The 17,542-nt window shown below is 35.9% G+C and overlaps 2 protein-coding genes across 2 annotated transcripts in view; one reads left to right on the forward strand and one right to left on the reverse strand.

Moving 5' to 3' along the window:
- The window catches only part of LOC137391845 (histone deacetylase 6-like), a 61,573-nt gene extending 55,346 nt beyond the window's left edge, over positions 1–6,227 (forward strand). The window contains exons 25-26 of the mRNA XM_068078387.1: positions 5,037–5,165; positions 5,731–6,227. Of these exons, the coding sequence (XP_067934488.1) occupies positions 5,037–5,165; positions 5,731–5,796 (195 nt within the window). The 3' untranslated portion in view covers positions 5,797–6,227. The remainder of the gene's footprint in view (positions 1–5,036; positions 5,166–5,730) is intronic.
- Positions 6,228–8,584: 2,357 nt separating this feature from the next.
- LOC137391647 (U-actitoxin-Avd3i-like) lies at positions 8,585–13,637 on the reverse strand. Its single transcript, XM_068078164.1, has 3 exons — positions 13,411–13,637; positions 9,447–9,626; positions 8,585–8,931 (listed from the first exon to the last, which is right to left on the reverse strand). The coding sequence occupies exons 1-3, from the start codon at positions 13,599–13,601 to the stop codon at positions 8,895–8,897; spliced, it is 408 nt and encodes a 135-aa protein (XP_067934265.1). The 5' UTR covers positions 13,602–13,637; the 3' UTR covers positions 8,585–8,894.
- Between the last annotated feature and the right edge of the window lie 3,905 nt (positions 13,638–17,542).

Raw genomic sequence — 17,542 nt, forward strand, 5'->3', positions numbered from 1 at the left:
CACAGAAGCCTACTAAATTGAGAACTTTGCATTCAATTAAAATGTACCTACCGCATATTTAGCCGCTTAAATTTCGTAGAACAGCACGAGAACGTACGTACCTATAAACTTTGGCAGACATGTCACGCAGGTACAAATCTGAAGACGTTACTTCTCTGAATTGAATGAGATATTATCTGCATTTTGAGGTGGATGTTGTTTTGTAAGCTGAAAAATACAATAAATCAAAGACTTCCTAAGACAAGGTTCGTTGGTCGTGTTTCAAAGATTGGACGAAACAAAATGTTTAACTCGAAGCTCACTTGAAAACGTCTCCTCATACTATTTCATCGAACAAGCTACTTCAAGGTTCAAAACGCGCTTTGCATGACAAGGATTTCTACGAGAAGCTCATCAGCTATATTCGCCAGCAACGTCAAAAGAAACTTCGTGTCAGTCGAACAATGTTTCAGTGAGAAGCTCTCATATTTGCAACAGATAAAGATTTCAAAGCAAGCAATTGCTGGTTAGAAAATTTTTTGGTTCGCCACAACTTAATCTCACCTCGTCCAACAACGACTTGCCAAAAGGAGCCAGAGGAGTACGCTTTGAAGATAATTAGTTAGTTATTGTTCGTCGAACAGCAGCATCAATCGTCAGACTATAAATACATTTATGCTGCAGACGAGACTGCCGTCTATTTGGATTATTTGAACAGTCTAACTGTTGAAAGTAAGGGCGTCCGAGAGGTTCCTGTGAAGAGTAGCGGTTACAACAAGCTACATGTTACCGTCATGCTGACAGCTAGATCTGACGGATTTAAATGTCGACCATATTCAAAAGTTTTATTTTGATAGATAATTGTTATGTTTCTGCACAGAAGCAATTAAATAGTGTATTAAATTACAGAAATGGTTTATTGCACACTCCAGAGACAACTGATTTGATAACAGAAAACCCAAGTATTTATATGTTTGGTCATAGAAAAGCTTTGTAAAAAGCTACAAGCATTATTAATAGCTATAATGAGACAGTACTATATAATATTAGCTTGTATAAAGCTTTAGCTAAAAAGCATAATGTTTGTTGGCAAAGTACCAGTAATACTTGGCACTTGCATGACACCTCCTCACTAAGCTAAAGGTTCTTTCTGGTTCTCTTAGACCTTCGGGGTTTGTCTCTGCTATACTCATCTCCATCAGGTAGACGAGGGTTGCGTGGTCTTCTTCTAGACAGAGGTTGCTCTGTTACAGTTGTAGGGGCTGGTAGTTGCAGTTTTGTCTCCTCTGTTATATCAGGTTTATCTCCAGGGTCTTGATCTTCTTCTGTTGAGTATCTTGGTCTGAGTTGTTCAACATGTCTTCTCCAAGTAGGTCCCTTTGGTACCACTTTGACATTGAGACTACGAGTTCCATATATCTTAGTAACAATGGCTGGAACCCATCTAGGTTGTCTGTTGCGTTTAGGTCCATGATACAAGGCATAGCATGGTGCTCCAAGATTGTAGCTGTGTATCTTGCTGTCTTTTCTGCCGATCGGTTGAAGCTCTTTTCTTGTTCAGTGCCCCACTTCCAGGTCTCTCCTTTGCGTGTCAGTTTGTGCAATGGTCCTGTGAGTTGTGACAGATTGGGTATGAACTTGCTGTAGAATTGTGTAGCTCCTAAGAAAGATCTTAGCTGAGTTAGGTCTGTTGGGACTGGCATCTGTTGTACTGCATCTGCCTTCTTTCCTTTAGTGATTCCCTTTGAAGTGAGTTTGTGTCCCAGATACTCTACTGTAGGTTGAGCAAAACAGCACTTGTCTTTTCTACATCTGAGCCCTCTTTCTTCTAATCTTTGAAGAAGTCGACGTAAGTTTTGTAGATGGCTCTCTGCATTGGCTCCACTCACTAGTATATCATCTAGGTATACTGCTACTCCTGGGAGGTCTTGTGTCAGTTGCTCCATGATTTCTTGAAAATACCCTGGTGCTGAGCTTATGCCAAAGGGCAACCTTTTCTGTAGTAGTACTCCTCGGTGTGTTGATAGTGCTAGTCGTCGTTGACTTTCTGGTGCCAACAATATTTGATTGTAGGCATCTGCTAAATCAATCTTTGTGTAGCAATAGCCTCCACCTAGTTTTCTGATTAGATCTTCTGGTAGTGGGATAGGTTTCCTATGTGTTTCTAGCTGATTATTGATAGTCTTGGAGTAGTCTCCACATACTCTGATCTTCCCTGCAGCTTGACCTGTTGTAGATTTGCGTACAGGTACAACTGGTGTTCCATACTGGTTGAATTGAGTTGGTTCCCATATGCCTTTAGCTACACCTGCTTCGTATGCTTGGTTGAGCTCTTCTGTCAAGGCAATAGGAACTGGTCTGGGTCGGCAGAAGACTGGCTTTGTTGAAGGTTTGAAGTTTATCTCTAGTTCAAAGTTCTTGAGACATCCTAGCTCGTCTTTGAATATTTCTGGAAATTCTTTGCACATCTCCTTACACTTGATTTGTAACCTCCCATCTGGCTGGTTCTCTGTGATTGTTGATACAAGGTTCTGTTGTAGCTTGTCATCAATAGAGATGCCTAGTTGCTGTATAGCAGTTCTTCCTAGTAGGTTGAGATCTTGTACAGCACTAATCACAAATGGTAGTCTGACTTCTTTCTGTGCATCCAATTGGGCAGTTAGCTCACATCTGCCAAGCGTCTCTATGAGATGTCCTGAGGCTGATTTGTAGTTAACTGTAGTAGGTTTTAGGTTTGGCTTTCCTAGCTTCTCTCATATTGATTTACAGATGAAGTTGTCACATGCTCCAGTGTCCAGTTCAAGTGTGAAGTTGTCTCCCTCCAGTTTGATGTTTTCAGCAAGTTTCACCATCTTGGTTGATGTGCATTCTATCATCTTTACTGGTTTTTCTGCTGCAGATGATTTCTTTTTCTTGCATGCTCTTTCTATGTGACCTTGTTTAGAACAAAAGTTGCAGGTGGCTGCTTTGAATCTGCAGTCATCCGCTGTATGGTTAGTTCGGTCACATCTGTAGCATAGCTTTCCTTCCTTCTGCTTGTCAGGTGTAGAGTTGTTTTTCTGGATTGGTTTGTATCTTGATTTCTGTTGAGCAACCTTGTTGACTTTAGACGAGTTTCCATAAACTGTCTCTTTGGCAACTTTAGCTGCTTCTTCTGTTTCCTGTGCTACCTGTATAGCTTTGTTGAAGTTGAGTTCATTGTCCTTGACCTTGAAGAGAGATTTGAGAACTGCTTCATTGTTTACAGAGCAAATAAATCTTGTTCTGAGAGCCTCATCTAATGGATCTGTAATGTCTATGAAGGCACATGTAGTTGCATCCTGACGAATTCTGGCAGCTAACTCTTGAATAGTTTCTCCAGGTTTCCTCTGCATGTCACTCCAATACTTGTAACGCTCTCTAACAATGAAGCGCTTAGGGTCATACTGGTCTTTGAGAAATTCCAGTATTTCATCCATGTTGAGGTCGTTGATCTGCTTGGGTGTTGAAAGCTGAGCTGCCATATTACTAAGCTGCTTGTAGAGTGTAGGCTGTTGGTTGGTGAGAAAAGTGCCAGCAATCTTGTCTTGATGAATAGAATTTGCTGCAATGAATGTGTTGAATCTGTCTATGTAATCTGTTAGTAGCTCTGCTGTTGGGTCAAAACCTGGGAAGGCTGGAACAGCGGTTGCAGCTGTTTCTTGTTTCCGTTGTAGGTTTTGTAGTAGTAGCTCCATCAGTTTCTTATTCTCCTCCATTCTTTCATCTTGCTGACGTCTGTATTCCTCTTGTTGCTGCTTGAACTCCTCATGCTGCTGTTGTCTATGCTCTTCTTGCTGCTTTCTCTGCTCCTCTTGCTGCTGTCTCTGGTCCTCCTGCTGCTTCTGCATTAGCTTGATCAGGTCTGCTACTTCTGCCATTGTAGTGGTGCAATTTTGAACAGTTACTCTTGTAATAAACTAGAACTCTTTGTATCGATTTTATCAATGATAAAATCTGAACAAAACTCTTTGTAACTGTTCAAAAGAGAAATCCTTGTCGCCAATTAGCTTCTGTTATGTTTCTGCACAGAAGCAATTAAATAGTGTATTAAATTAGAGAAATGGTTTATTGCACACTCCAGAGACAACTGATTTGATAACAGAAAACCCAAGTATTTATATGTTTGGTCATAGAAAAGCTTTGTAAAAAGCTACAAGCATTATTAATAGCTATAATGAGACAGTACTATATAATATTAGCTTGTATAAAGCTTTAGCTAAAAAGCATAATGTTTGTTGGCAAAGTACCAGTAATACTTGGCACTTGCATGACAATAATACTGAGGAAAAGTGTATATTAGAATTTCATGTGAAGTAAACATATCATGTGTGGTTCATGTAAAGTAAACATACCATGTGTATGTCATGTAAGGCAAACATACCATGTGTGTTTCATGTGATGTAAACATACCATGTGTATGTCATGTAAAGTAAACATACCATGTGTATGTCATGTAAAGTAAACATACCATGTGTGTGTCATGTGAAGTAAACATACCATGTGTGTTTCACGTAAAGTAAACATATCATGTGTGCTTCATGTAAAGTAAACATACAATGTGTGTGTCATGTAAAGCAAACATACCATGTGTGTTTCATGCGTAGTAAACATACCATGTGTGTTTCATGCGTAGTAAACATACCATGTGTATGTCATGTAAAATAAAAATACCATGTGTATGTCATGTAAAGTAAACATACCATGTGTATGTCATGTAAAGTAAACATACCATGCGTATGTCATGTAAAGTAAACATACCATGTGTATGTCATGTAAAGTAAACATACCATGTGTATGTCATGTAAAGTAAACATACCATGTGTATGTCATGTAAAGTAAACATACCATGTGTATGTCATGTAAAGTAAACATACCATGTGTATGTCATGTAAAGTAAACATACCATGCGTATGTCATGTAAAGTAAACATACCATGCGTATGTCATGTAAAGTAAACATACCATGTGTATGTCATGTAAAGTAAACATACCATGTGTGTTTCATGTAAAAGAAACATACTATGTTTGCTTCGACAGGTTTACTGCAGCAGATACCAGAAAGAGCATATGTTATTTCACAGCATCGCTTCAGACCACAAGATGGTATTGAGCTTCGCCGATCTCTCGGTATGGTGCTACGCCTGTGACTCGTATATCCATCATCCTGTAAGTTTACCTGTTGTCTATATACTATATCCACTATGTTTAGTATTCTTAGTGACATTGCGTCATTACAATATCAGCTTATCACTTTGTAATAGCTTTCTGTTTTGCACCTGGAGACACCTGTGTACTGCTGTAGTCAGTGTCAAGGTATGTCACTAGAGATGATGTCTATATATGCTAGTAGGCACTGTTAGGCCCCATACATATAAACTCCGGTAGGTGTCTATATTAGACGTCTGCTGCTGCGAGAAACATTTTTTGAATGCCTGACACAATTTTGAGACATTATCTAGCATTTCTACAGCCACACTTTACATGTGATTGCGGGACAAAATAAATGCAGCAGTACATTTTTTGTTCCATCTTTATTTCCATCATTGTCCGTCAAGTACTCGACTTCATCCATGCTATAGGCTATAAGAATAGGTAGAGTTTCAATGATTTGAGTTGCCTATAATACTGTACTATAGTGCATAATGCATGTACACATTTTTTTCATTCTTATTCATAATCAGGATAATAATATTATTATAATGTTATTTATAATATAACATGTGAATTTCAGGATCTCATTCCTATGAAGAACTCCGCCCACCTCAACAAGTTTGGCGTAACATACCACACTGACTAACCACGTGATGCAGCTGTTGTTCCAGCGTTGATAGCTGTGTTATTGCTGATCTGTTTTCTGTTCTTTTGCTTGTAAACGCTGACCCTCATTGCTAATATTTTAAGCACGGTTTATTCTCAACTAGCTCGGTGATATTGCTGGTCTTTATTGTAAGTAATATTTATTAAATTTTCTGTATGCGCTGTTCTATTGTTTGTATGCTTCTGCTGACATACTGTTATATTTTAACTTTTTCTATGGCTGGCTTGTTACCGTTACATAGACTGAAGATTGAAGGACAAACCAGTGGCATAGATATGGGTCAAAGTGACGCCAATTTTTCTTAAATACAAGGCCTCTGTTTTTTCCAACTTAACACTATCTTTTTTACATCGGACAAGCTTGCACCAGTTAGAGATTTATTTAATATACGTTTGAATTTGCCTTTTTCACTACTTATTATTTGTTGCTGAACATTAAATTTAGGTATTAGATTAGGTATTAGGAAGATTTAGGTATTAAATTTTGGGTACAAACTTCACCTGCTGCCAAATTACTAGTTGCAAAGCTTTGTGCAACGCTTGCTATTGCTAATTTTAAGTCTGCAGAGCAAATGTGTTGTTTGATAGTTGAATAACTCAGTCGACGAAAGGCTTTCATCCACAATGAAACTGACTAAGATTCATTCACCATCTTGAGTTGAATAAGATGCTAATAACTAGCACACTTGCACTCATTCCATAGAAAACCATACTTTTCAGTTGCTAAATATATAACTATAATTTGTGTTCAATAGTTTGTCTTTTTAAATGGAGGTTAGTTTAAATACGATAAACAAATAAAAAAGGCTTCATTCTTTTCAGTTAATATGCTGGAAGAAGAAATGGTCACAAGGCAAGCGGATCATTCAAATTCTTAGCGGGATCACCGACTTCTTTGTCTGTGTAATTGTCTGCTCATATCTGCATTAACATTTACTTAAAATTCACCCAGTGTTGTTTCCATAGAGCTACACTGTGATATTTTTATTAAGAGTGTAACAGTGTAATGTTTAATTTAGTGATGGACTCAATTTAGTGTTACCTAGTGACAACATTCAAATAGTACCAGCAGGAAACTGATGTCATTATAGCGAACTTCTATAAATTCTTTATTATCATCTCACAAAAGCAACAAACAAAAGTTTGTTTTAGGTGTTAGAAATACAACGTTTGATTTGGGTAAAAATGATTGAATACAGAATGCATTCATGAACTTCTGACTATCTTTAAATCATTCCACAAAAACCTCCTTGACAAGTTGTACGATCAATGTTAGTTGTTTGCTTATAAATGAGGTCATAAGAAGTATCCCAGGAGCATCTCATTACCTTCAACTTGTAGGTCTCTTGTTTGCAGACTGACCAGTCTGCTCCGTAAACATCCACTGTCTCCTCTACCCCGATCCATTGAGGCATTCTCCAATCGGTCCAAAAAGGAAAAAGAGTACCACAGCTGCGGTGCTTTGGACATGTGTCTGCCATTCTGTTTCCAGCAGCACCAGAAAATCTGAACCACTCTGTGTTTGTTTTAAGAAGGTCACAATTATACCCATCGTAGGAGTGCAAGCCTCCTGGTTTTATGTCCGAACCCTTGTGATCTCTTCTCCATGATTCAGTGTAGTTGATTGCAAGTTGACATTCTGGTGGCTGAGAATGCGATACGGCTGCGGTCGCCCGGGTTGTCTGAGAATGCGATATGGCTGCGGTCGGCCAGGTTGTCTGAGAATGCGATATGGCTGCTGTCGGCCGGGTTGTCTGAGATTGCGGTATGGCTGCTGTCGGCCGGGTTGTCTGAGAATGTGATATGGCTGCGGTTGGCTGGGTTGTCTGCACCTTGATAGTTGATGTAATCAGCTTTGACGACCATGTTGTTGTTAAATTCTTTTCTGCTACCGTAGATGGTGTGAACTCTTCTCTTTGTGTATTTTTTATTGTTGATGTTTGACTTTGACAACTGGCTAGCTCCTCTAGCAGCTGCTCATAGAGCTTTCTTTGAACATCTAACCTTGTCCCGTAACTCTCCACGAGTTCTCTCTTGAGATGGATTTTGGAAGGGCATTCCTTTGCCAGCCATCTATATGCGATTCTAACCTGAGCTTTGTATATAGCCAATTCCTCCTCAGGAGATCCTTGTAGAAAGGCTGAGCTGACCATGAGGCCAGTAGCCATTACAAATATTGGTATTAGACTTTTCATGTTGCCCTACATGAATCAGCCTCAAAAATAAATCCTGTGTCAACAAGAAGAAGCCCTCACAGGCTAGTTTTTAATAATTGGTATTGAGCAGTTTCCTATCGTTCCGTTGAGCCCATGCTCTGAAACTGGGGTTTTCAGCTATCTACAGCTGGATGTTCTCACCTTCAATTTGTTCTGAGAGTCGGATGAAATTGTCATTGCTATGTACATGTGTTTATCTCTCATAACACAAGATCCGAAAGCTATATAACGTGAATTATTCACCATATAGCTATTCCCACAATCTACCGGTGTTACCTTCTAAAAGACAAGCACATTGTTTATGTAGCTCGCTAGACTAAGGTCAGTAGACGGTGTACAGAGCTTTTAACCTATATAAAGATGTCTATTGAAATATTCATGGCTACTTATCTACCACGAAATAATCTGTCTAGTGGAGTAAAACAACCTTTAACTGCACCATCACACCTGATACTGTGCTGTAGTTATCTTCTCTTGTTATGTTGCATATTTATGCTCTCTTGTTTTCTCTTGAGAATCCATAAAAAGCAAGTGGAATATTTTCTTTCAACATACATGTATATTTATTGAATATGTTTATTGAATATGTAACAATGTTTATATCATATAATTATGACATTCATAGACAGATTGCTTATGCCCACAGAACGACCGTTGTTAACATGGATAAAGGCCAGTGGCCTTCCTCCAGGATAACAATATAAAGCTCTCAGTAAGGATTTCATTCTGGAGGAGATAATATTGGTATTGTAATGAGTCATATTATGGCATTAAACTGCTACAGCTGTTTAGGGAAGACAACTCTATGCCTTGAAGAATCTGTTGGCAACTGATGCCATTCATGAATTCTTTTCGAGTGTCTTTAGTTAAAACATCTCCTCTCACAGGCCCGCCTTGACCTGCAAATATAGATGTAACCTTTTCATACACTATGGTAAACTGTGAGATAAACAGACAACCTGTTAAAACCTATCAACAGGGTATACAGGTGATTAGTGACTCTCATTTATTAGGCTTTGTATTTACAGGAGTGTAGCATAACTCCAAGCCAACTGCATGTCAGAGATAACTCATTCCCTATTTGGTATATAATCAGAAAAATCACAGCCAGTCTCCTGTCACCTTGACCTTTGATTATGGTATAATGAGCCAGGTTTTCACATTAAAGAGTTTCTTGTCAAACAATATGTATATTAAATCTAATGATGGTGAAATATTAGATTATGTCAATCATTAAATTTGCAATGCTCAGTGACCTCTAAATGCTCACTGACCTCTAAACATTCCATGTGACAAAGGTTATTTCTATCAATTCTCATATTTTTCATGTGTGCATTTAATACTAGTAGAAATACGGTATAATGTCAGCTGATGGAAGATAAAGGTCAATTCTGAGCTATATTAAAATCATTACCTGAACCCATATCTTCCACAGCGGGGCACCTGAATGCACCTTCGCGCATCCTCCATGTTTGTGTTTCGGACCCAAGTAGTCCTGCTTGTCCTGCATACAGCCAAGTCTCGCTGCCTTGCAAAACATCTCCTCGGAGTGTTACCTCTTCTCCCACAACGCTCTTCACATTCGCTGCGTGTCCTGTAGGAGAAAAGTAACCTCACATAGCATGTCATTCTTTACCAGCAGCCTACGCAGCCCAGTAGGTTAAATAGAAGGGTTGAGATTAAGGACTCCTACCTATTATTTGGTTGTTGAAACAGCCAAGAAGATAAGCAACACCAACCCGCTACAACTTTAACTGTTAAAATTGTTTTTGAAAGACTTTACAAAACATACCGTAAAACCTTTAATTGAACGCCATGACGCTCTATTTCTCAACTCTTCTCTTAGGGTGGCGGTCGAATAGAGCTGGCGTTCAATTAAAGGTTTTACAGTATTTTTTAATAGCTATCAGAGGTCATAAGAACTACGCATGGGGTATATTACCTTCCTCCTATAGTTTTGCACACACCATAAGGTTGATGGTTGGATAAATCATTTTATTCTGGTGTGCAATTTAGAATCCAATTTAAGCTCACCTGTTACATTGAGTAAAATTTTTTAACATAATTTTGTCAAGCAGTTGATCATAATTAGCAGCAGTATATTACAATGAACGTTTTTTTACTTTTCAACAACAGAGTTATGTTTCAATTAACCTCTTGAATTAGAGAATAAAACATTTTATTTTTAATAAATATTCAAGTTTATTTCTAAAACATGCTATAATAAATTAGCAGCCACTGACAAGACCAGCCATAAAAAATTGTAAAATATAGTTTAAATTCCTGTTGTGCAAAACAAATATGATTTAGTGCGACACATGAATATGTTAGTTATTACACCTTGATAAGTTTATCTGATTCAAAAAGATCCAGTGTTAAGTTTAGAAAAACAGAGGCTTTGTATTAAAAAAAACTAGATTTACTTCAACCTATATTTATGCCACTGGTTTTGCCTTTCAATTTTTAGTGTAAGTACTGACAACATGTCAGTCATGTAAAAATATACAAACAATAGAGCTGCGTGTACAGCAAGTTTCATTGAAATTTTTTATAACTCATAGCAAGGCAATGAGGAACAATATGACTAGCAGTAAATGTATACCCTGAGAGACTCTGTAAGCGTTTGTGACCGTCATTGAAGTCTGCGAGTCTTGAAAGTTGAAAATCTACGAAAGTTTTCAATTTTGACTATTCTCTCAGCAAATGTTCACTTTCCTCTTTCATAAGCTCATTAAAGAGACATTTTGATTTATGAAAAATCGAAAGTTGAAAATCAAATACAAGTTATAACAAACCATACTGGATCTAATAATACTCTGGGACTAAAAGGATTAAGTGTTCATAAGCTCAGAATATTAGCGAGTTGATGTCCGGAGTCGAGTTGGTTAGCCTATTAGCTATTGTGAGATTATCTGCCAACATCCTGTTAGTAGAAGTCAATAAGATTATCGTAATCTTATGTGACTCATCAGGATTTGTTAAATCCTAACAGGAATGATGATGTGGTGTAGGAGGTCAAATACTAGTTTGATAATGAGTAATAACAATATTTGCATCTATACATTGTATTCCATGTAGTAGGCAGCGGTAAACTCTTGAGAGCTGATGCAATTTGTGGATTTGACGACATACTTGTCAAATCTTCCGAATCAGGAGGACGCTTTTGGTTTTTTACCTCTTTTGATTACAAATTTTGGGCGACTGAATCACGAAGCTAACTTTTGTTATTACTTTTAATTACAGCTGCACCTAAAAGTCTATAAGAGCACGTGTGGTGCTTTACTTGATATACTCTATTAATAGTTATCATTACATCAGTGTGCCCATCAAGAAGACAACTCCTCTTTTGGAGCACACTATTCTTCTACCTCTGCTATGGGCGTATCTCTGCCAAAACAGCCTGATAATTGGTACATCAGAAAAATTTTAGCGTGCAAAGCTATCAGGTATTACATCCAACTACTTGTTTTTTAATTTTCTTGATCTCCACCAGAGGCTGTGACCAAACTATCTGGCAATTTTGCCTGTGAGACAGGTAGCTACCAGAAATATGAATCAGAGCATAAGAGCCACCCTCTATTCTAATAGAACTATTTTGAAGTCACACCTGCACCACAGGTCTTGCCTCGTCGTCTTGCCTCCATTGCAACCATCATGTAGTGTAAACATTGTTTGTACACTCTATCAATCATGAGTTCAGAAAGAACAAAAGACTTTGCTACTTGCATATTTAAGATATAATACAATTACTGCATTGTCTCAACTGGATGACTTATTCTTGAGATTACTTGAATTTCTAAGTGTTGTGTAATATAATAAGATAAAATATACCGCAGTTACTAAAATAAATTATTTGGCATAATACATGTAAATAGTTATTTTGATTAAAAAAGTTCTGAAGTCCCATATAGTCACTTTTTAATAAATACTGAACCAAATAATCTACCAGGGTAGACAAATCCAACTATTGGCAAGAGATAAACAGCCCTATATAATGCTAACATTCTAAATTTGAGCAGCGTGGTTGAACCATCATCTTGCTTGATTGTTTCTTTCATACCACAGAATTGTCATCAACATTTTACAAAATTTGAATTAAGAAAATTATTTCTAACAAGCATATCAAATCCCAATGCTCGATACAGTTATTTTGATAATTTCATAAAATGAAAATGTCGTGAGGTGTTTGTTGTTGATAGTGCATGTAGATTTGTTAAGGTGGTTAAATATAAAAAATTGTCATATCCTGTTCCAATTTGAACAGAATATAGCAAATGCGCTGCCACTTGCAATCAATGTAAGCTGCCTACATTTCACACATGCATGTAATTCCATAAAAAGGGTTTTAAAATAGCAAATGTATATATTATTCAATTATTAATGGTGAATGATTTTTAAGATATAAAATGCAATTTATTTTTGTGCATTTATCACACTACAAACCAGCCACGCAATCCATAATCCAAATAGATTCAGAGCCTCCAACCGTAACTGTTATTCTAGACTTTGGTAACTCTAATACAATCGTCAAGTTTGGTTAAACATTTTTGATAAATTCATGGCAAAGCATAAAAATATAAGATAGCATATTATTATTAGATACCTTGTCTGTTAACAGTTGAATGTTATAGAGGTATTACCTACAGTTTTTGCTCGTAAGTTTTCCCTGACCTGTCCAATAATCTAACCTCTCTATTGATATTGTCTCTATTGATATTGTCTTTATGGATATTGTCACGCGTTTATGATCAATTACGTTGTTTTTTTCTAGATTGTCAGTTTATCATCCAATGCAATGTACCGGCTGCCATTACTTTGCTGAAGGTATAAAATTACTTAATTTACAGCTGCAATGACTTTGGAACTTGAAGCCTTCAAGTATTTGGGAATGCTTAAAAATAGACAATTAGCTTTTTTACAGAAATATGATTAGGTTCTACAAATACCCTGTTTTCTCTACTTTATTACTGCTTTGATCAAACTACGGTGAATTTTTCTCTATATTTGATAAGTGATGAGAAAAATCACTGAAGCAGAGCACTAAATAAGCTACCATCAATATTTTTTCATATAATCCCTTTAAATTTCTTTTTAAGTATTGCTTTTAGATCAACGAAAAATAAAACGTGCTCAATTTTATAAGCAACCAGCAAACAGAGTGTTTTATTATTAACTTGATAAGGATTTTGTGCTCATCAATCCGAATTTATATGGTTACATAACTAAAAAATTTTAACCAACCGTTACCATAGCAATTGACTATGTGCTTGTAAAATTAAATATTTTAAGCCAAATATCATATGCTAGAATTGCCTCTTTATTGGTAATACCACCATATGTTAAGCTCGCTGATATAGATTCTACATGTAAATACTTACTGAAAGTTGTTATCGTTTCCCTGACAGCCTCCGTAAGTGAATCGAACACAACGACCATCACGAAAGGCCCACCTACGAATAGATGCCCTGCATGGCCCAGGTACTACTGGCAGCTGACAAACGCTTCGGTCACTCTGTGCATAAACGGCAGCAAAGCACGTCAGCAACATCATCACCTGAAGGATCTTCATTCTCAACTCTCTGTGAATACGACTGCTCCCTCTTGTTGGCTAGCTTAAAATGACTAGAGAGTGTGTGATTTCACCCTATACATAGTATCGCTGAGGTATTCAGCCATGACAGGTTCAAAAGGATTATCTAAGAAATATATTAATCCCTTCATGGTCTGCAGTACATCGGTGCCAGCGTGTACCACATTCCATTCTTATAATAAAAGACTGATTTCCTTATTCGCTTCCTGACCAACCCACTTAAGCATGAACAACTCACCTGCATAATACAACACTATTGTGTTCAAGCATTTCGGGCATTCAGGGTCTAGTGATAAATTATAACATAAAAATAGATCTTTCAAGTAAGCAAACCTATAATATTATGTCTGTGGCAAAGCACCATAACCAGATCTTATCGACATAAATCAAAGAAACACGAGTAGACAACTTTAATAACATTTCAGAATTTTCTAGAAATATTGATGCTTTGTACACAGGCTTTATCCAACACAGTTGATCAGAAACTTTAGGAAAAATATTCTGCTTGTGAATTGTATTGCAGTGATGATGAAAATACCAGATTATACATAATGCAGCTTTACACATAATGGTCACTGCTTGACTATCTCTACTGGCAACAACATCTGCAGATCAATGGGGTAGCTAAACTATTATTTATTACAAACAAACTGCTGCCAGGGTTACATGGCAGCAGTTTGTAATAAACTTACCTGCTACATCATTTTGATAAGTTTTTGTGTAATTTTTGATATACCGTATATACATGTATATATATACAATATATATATAGATATATACTGTATATATACATATATATATATATAGATATATACTGTATATATACATATATATATATACTGTATATATATATATAGTATATGTGGTTTACACTGTAAAGTAAAGTGCTCAATAATCGAGTCAATTAAAGCTGTGTATGAAGTTTATTAAAAACTACAGGTTAAAATCATTACTACTATTAGTTTCATGCAATAAAAACTGTAGTTGAAACTATTAGTTTCTACCTGAAGATTGCAACACGATTGCATGAAACTAATAGTAGTAATGATTTTAACCTGTAGTTTTTAATAAACTTCATATATATATATATATATACATATATATACAGTATATATATACTGTATATATATAGATATATACGGTATATATCTATATATATAAGGTATACGTTTATATATATTTCTCAAAGTATGTCTGTGGATCTGTGGATCTGTCATTCCGGCTATAGCTATAACGCATGCTGATTATTTTACCGATGCAGCCATGCGTTACGGTGCCCATGTTAAGAAATATTTTTTGTAAGGTTCGGTTACTATATCTGGGGGCAAGACCAATTCTTCTCGCGCAGACAATTATATTGTCTCCGTATCGTCATGTTCAAAGTTTTGATGGATAGCTTCTGGTGGAACAGTAACCTTTTTTATACTCACACACTTCTACTTCTATACCATATATATATACCGTATATATATATATATATAGATATATACAGTATATATCTATATATATACTGTATATATTTATATATATACTGTATATATATATACTGTATATATACTGTATATATCTATATATATACGGTATATATCTATATATATATACTGTATATATTTATATATATACAGTATATATATAGATATATACTGTATATATATATAGATATATACCGTATATATATATAAACATATACTAGTTGCCAGGGTAAGAAAAGTCTCTGGACAGAAAAGTTTTTTTTTTATCCTATACAACATTTACCATTCTAACTTTTAAACTTCATATCATGAAAAAAAATTTTTTTGTGTGCAGCTTAAATGAATTAAGAATAAAAAACGACTGTAAAGGTTTTCAAACTTTTTCAAACTGTAACTTTTAAATTTCATATCATGAAACAAATGTTTTGTTGAAGTACATTAGGAGGAAAAAGAAATCTGTAAATGTGTTTAAATTTAAATGTGAAATCATTAGCAATTAATGGCTAAATACAGTCTGTTTAGCTAGGGTTACAATAAAAAATTATTTAGTATACAATCATATGATTTTAGTGCGTTTCAGTGTCGAAATCATAAGGCGAAAATATGGTATAAACGTATAGCGGTATAGAAACTCATAGTAATTATCTAATGCAATCACTGCCTGTCAAAAATCATCATCATTAAAAAGTAGTAAAAAACAATATGTTAACCTTAGTAACTATGGTTACATACAGTAACTTTAGCGCATTTTGTGGTTATGACTGCAAGCAAATGTAATATTACAATGTACTACATGCAGAGTTCTTACCTTCAAGACAGACATGTATCATAAATGCTGAATTCAACTTATATGAACTTAGCTCACTAAAAACATACTTGAAGGAAGTTTTAGTATGTATTTTAGTAAACTTTAAACTAAAATTTTAGCACTTAATTGTTTGCGAACCCGTTTTTACCACAACGGATGGTGCTGAACTTATATACAATGCTCAAACTTTAATTTTGAGAGAAATGTTTGTTGATATCATTTGGCGAAAAACAAATACTCCTAGTACGGGCGAGAACGAAAAATCATCGTGTTTTATAGGGTTAATAGTGTTTCAATTAATATGTCACTTAGCGCGTGCAATCGAGAAAAGGGTATACGGTGTATGATAAGCACGACACAATCGTAAAAACAGCGTAGCCTAGATGCATGGTTCAAAAGTTGTGATTATAATCTTTGTGAGTTCAAAACCAGCAGAGTGTGAGCTTTTAATTCCAAGATTTTAATAGCTATAGTCGGACATACCGAAGGACATACACACACACAAACTTTGAGATTTATATATCTAGATATATATATATATACTGCATATATGTATATATATATAGTAGTTGTGTAGTTTTGTCATTTAATATTTTGGGTTCTTTGGCTGAACCATAGAATTATATCCACAACAAACAAACCATAGAAATATTTTCATTATAAATGACCAAACTAGAAATATCTTTTCCATTGAAGACCAAGTCATAGAAATTTCTCACCCATAAAAAACCAAACCTAAAACATATTTCCCCTGCAGAAGACCAAACCACAAAAATATCTCACATAGAAGACTAACTCATAGAAATACCTCACCTGTAAAAGTCCCAACAATAGAACTATCTCTTTATAGTCTATTCGCTTATATAAAATACTAGAAAATCTAATGATGGTGAGTAGTTGCATAAACATTGCTTTCCTTATATAACAACAACTGTGCATCTTCAATTGAAGCTCCTTAACAAAGTTCCTCCAAACGACCACATTTCATTTGGACCATGGAAGATGTATAACACCCTGCATTGATAGACACAACTCAGTGGTTTAGAATGTACCAATGACATTGCATGACACATTGCAATAACCAATGACATGTATGACACATTGCAATAACCAATGACATTGTATGACACATTTGCAATAAGGATATGCTCCCTACTTCACTGTACTGCTGAGCTCAGTGAATTTAAAAGGTGCCATTTCGTAGATAACTTTTTTTCATACTGACACAGGTTGACTTCATAAACCAGTATTTCTAGAATTAACGCACATGCATGAGTCATCCCAAATCAACGAATTGTAACTGCAGATAGTTTAATGGCACTGTACAGTTATGTCTCGTACTAAACTTGGTACTTAGTCTATGTGGCCCTTATGAACATTGTTGTTGTTTTATCAACCTTCAATAGCAATATAAAATTAGCGTTCCGCACCTTTCAAAAGCAATGAATGAATGATTTTATGATAGTATTATTGATTTTTTGGTGAGATCAGTTGTTTTCTCTAAATCAATGAGCCAGGGAGTGCTCACAAAAGCATCTGCAAGAACTGCCATCATAAGAAGGCTAGAGGAATGTCATGTCCGCTGTTTTTTGTGTTTCCTGTCATGTGGTGGTCATTAACCTCGCTACCAAGATGAAGCC

Source organism: Watersipora subatra, chromosome 3 (genome assembly GCF_963576615.1).
Source record: "Watersipora subatra chromosome 3, tzWatSuba1.1, whole genome shotgun sequence".
NCBI classification, from domain to species: domain Eukaryota; kingdom Metazoa; phylum Bryozoa; class Gymnolaemata; order Cheilostomatida; family Watersiporidae; genus Watersipora; species Watersipora subatra.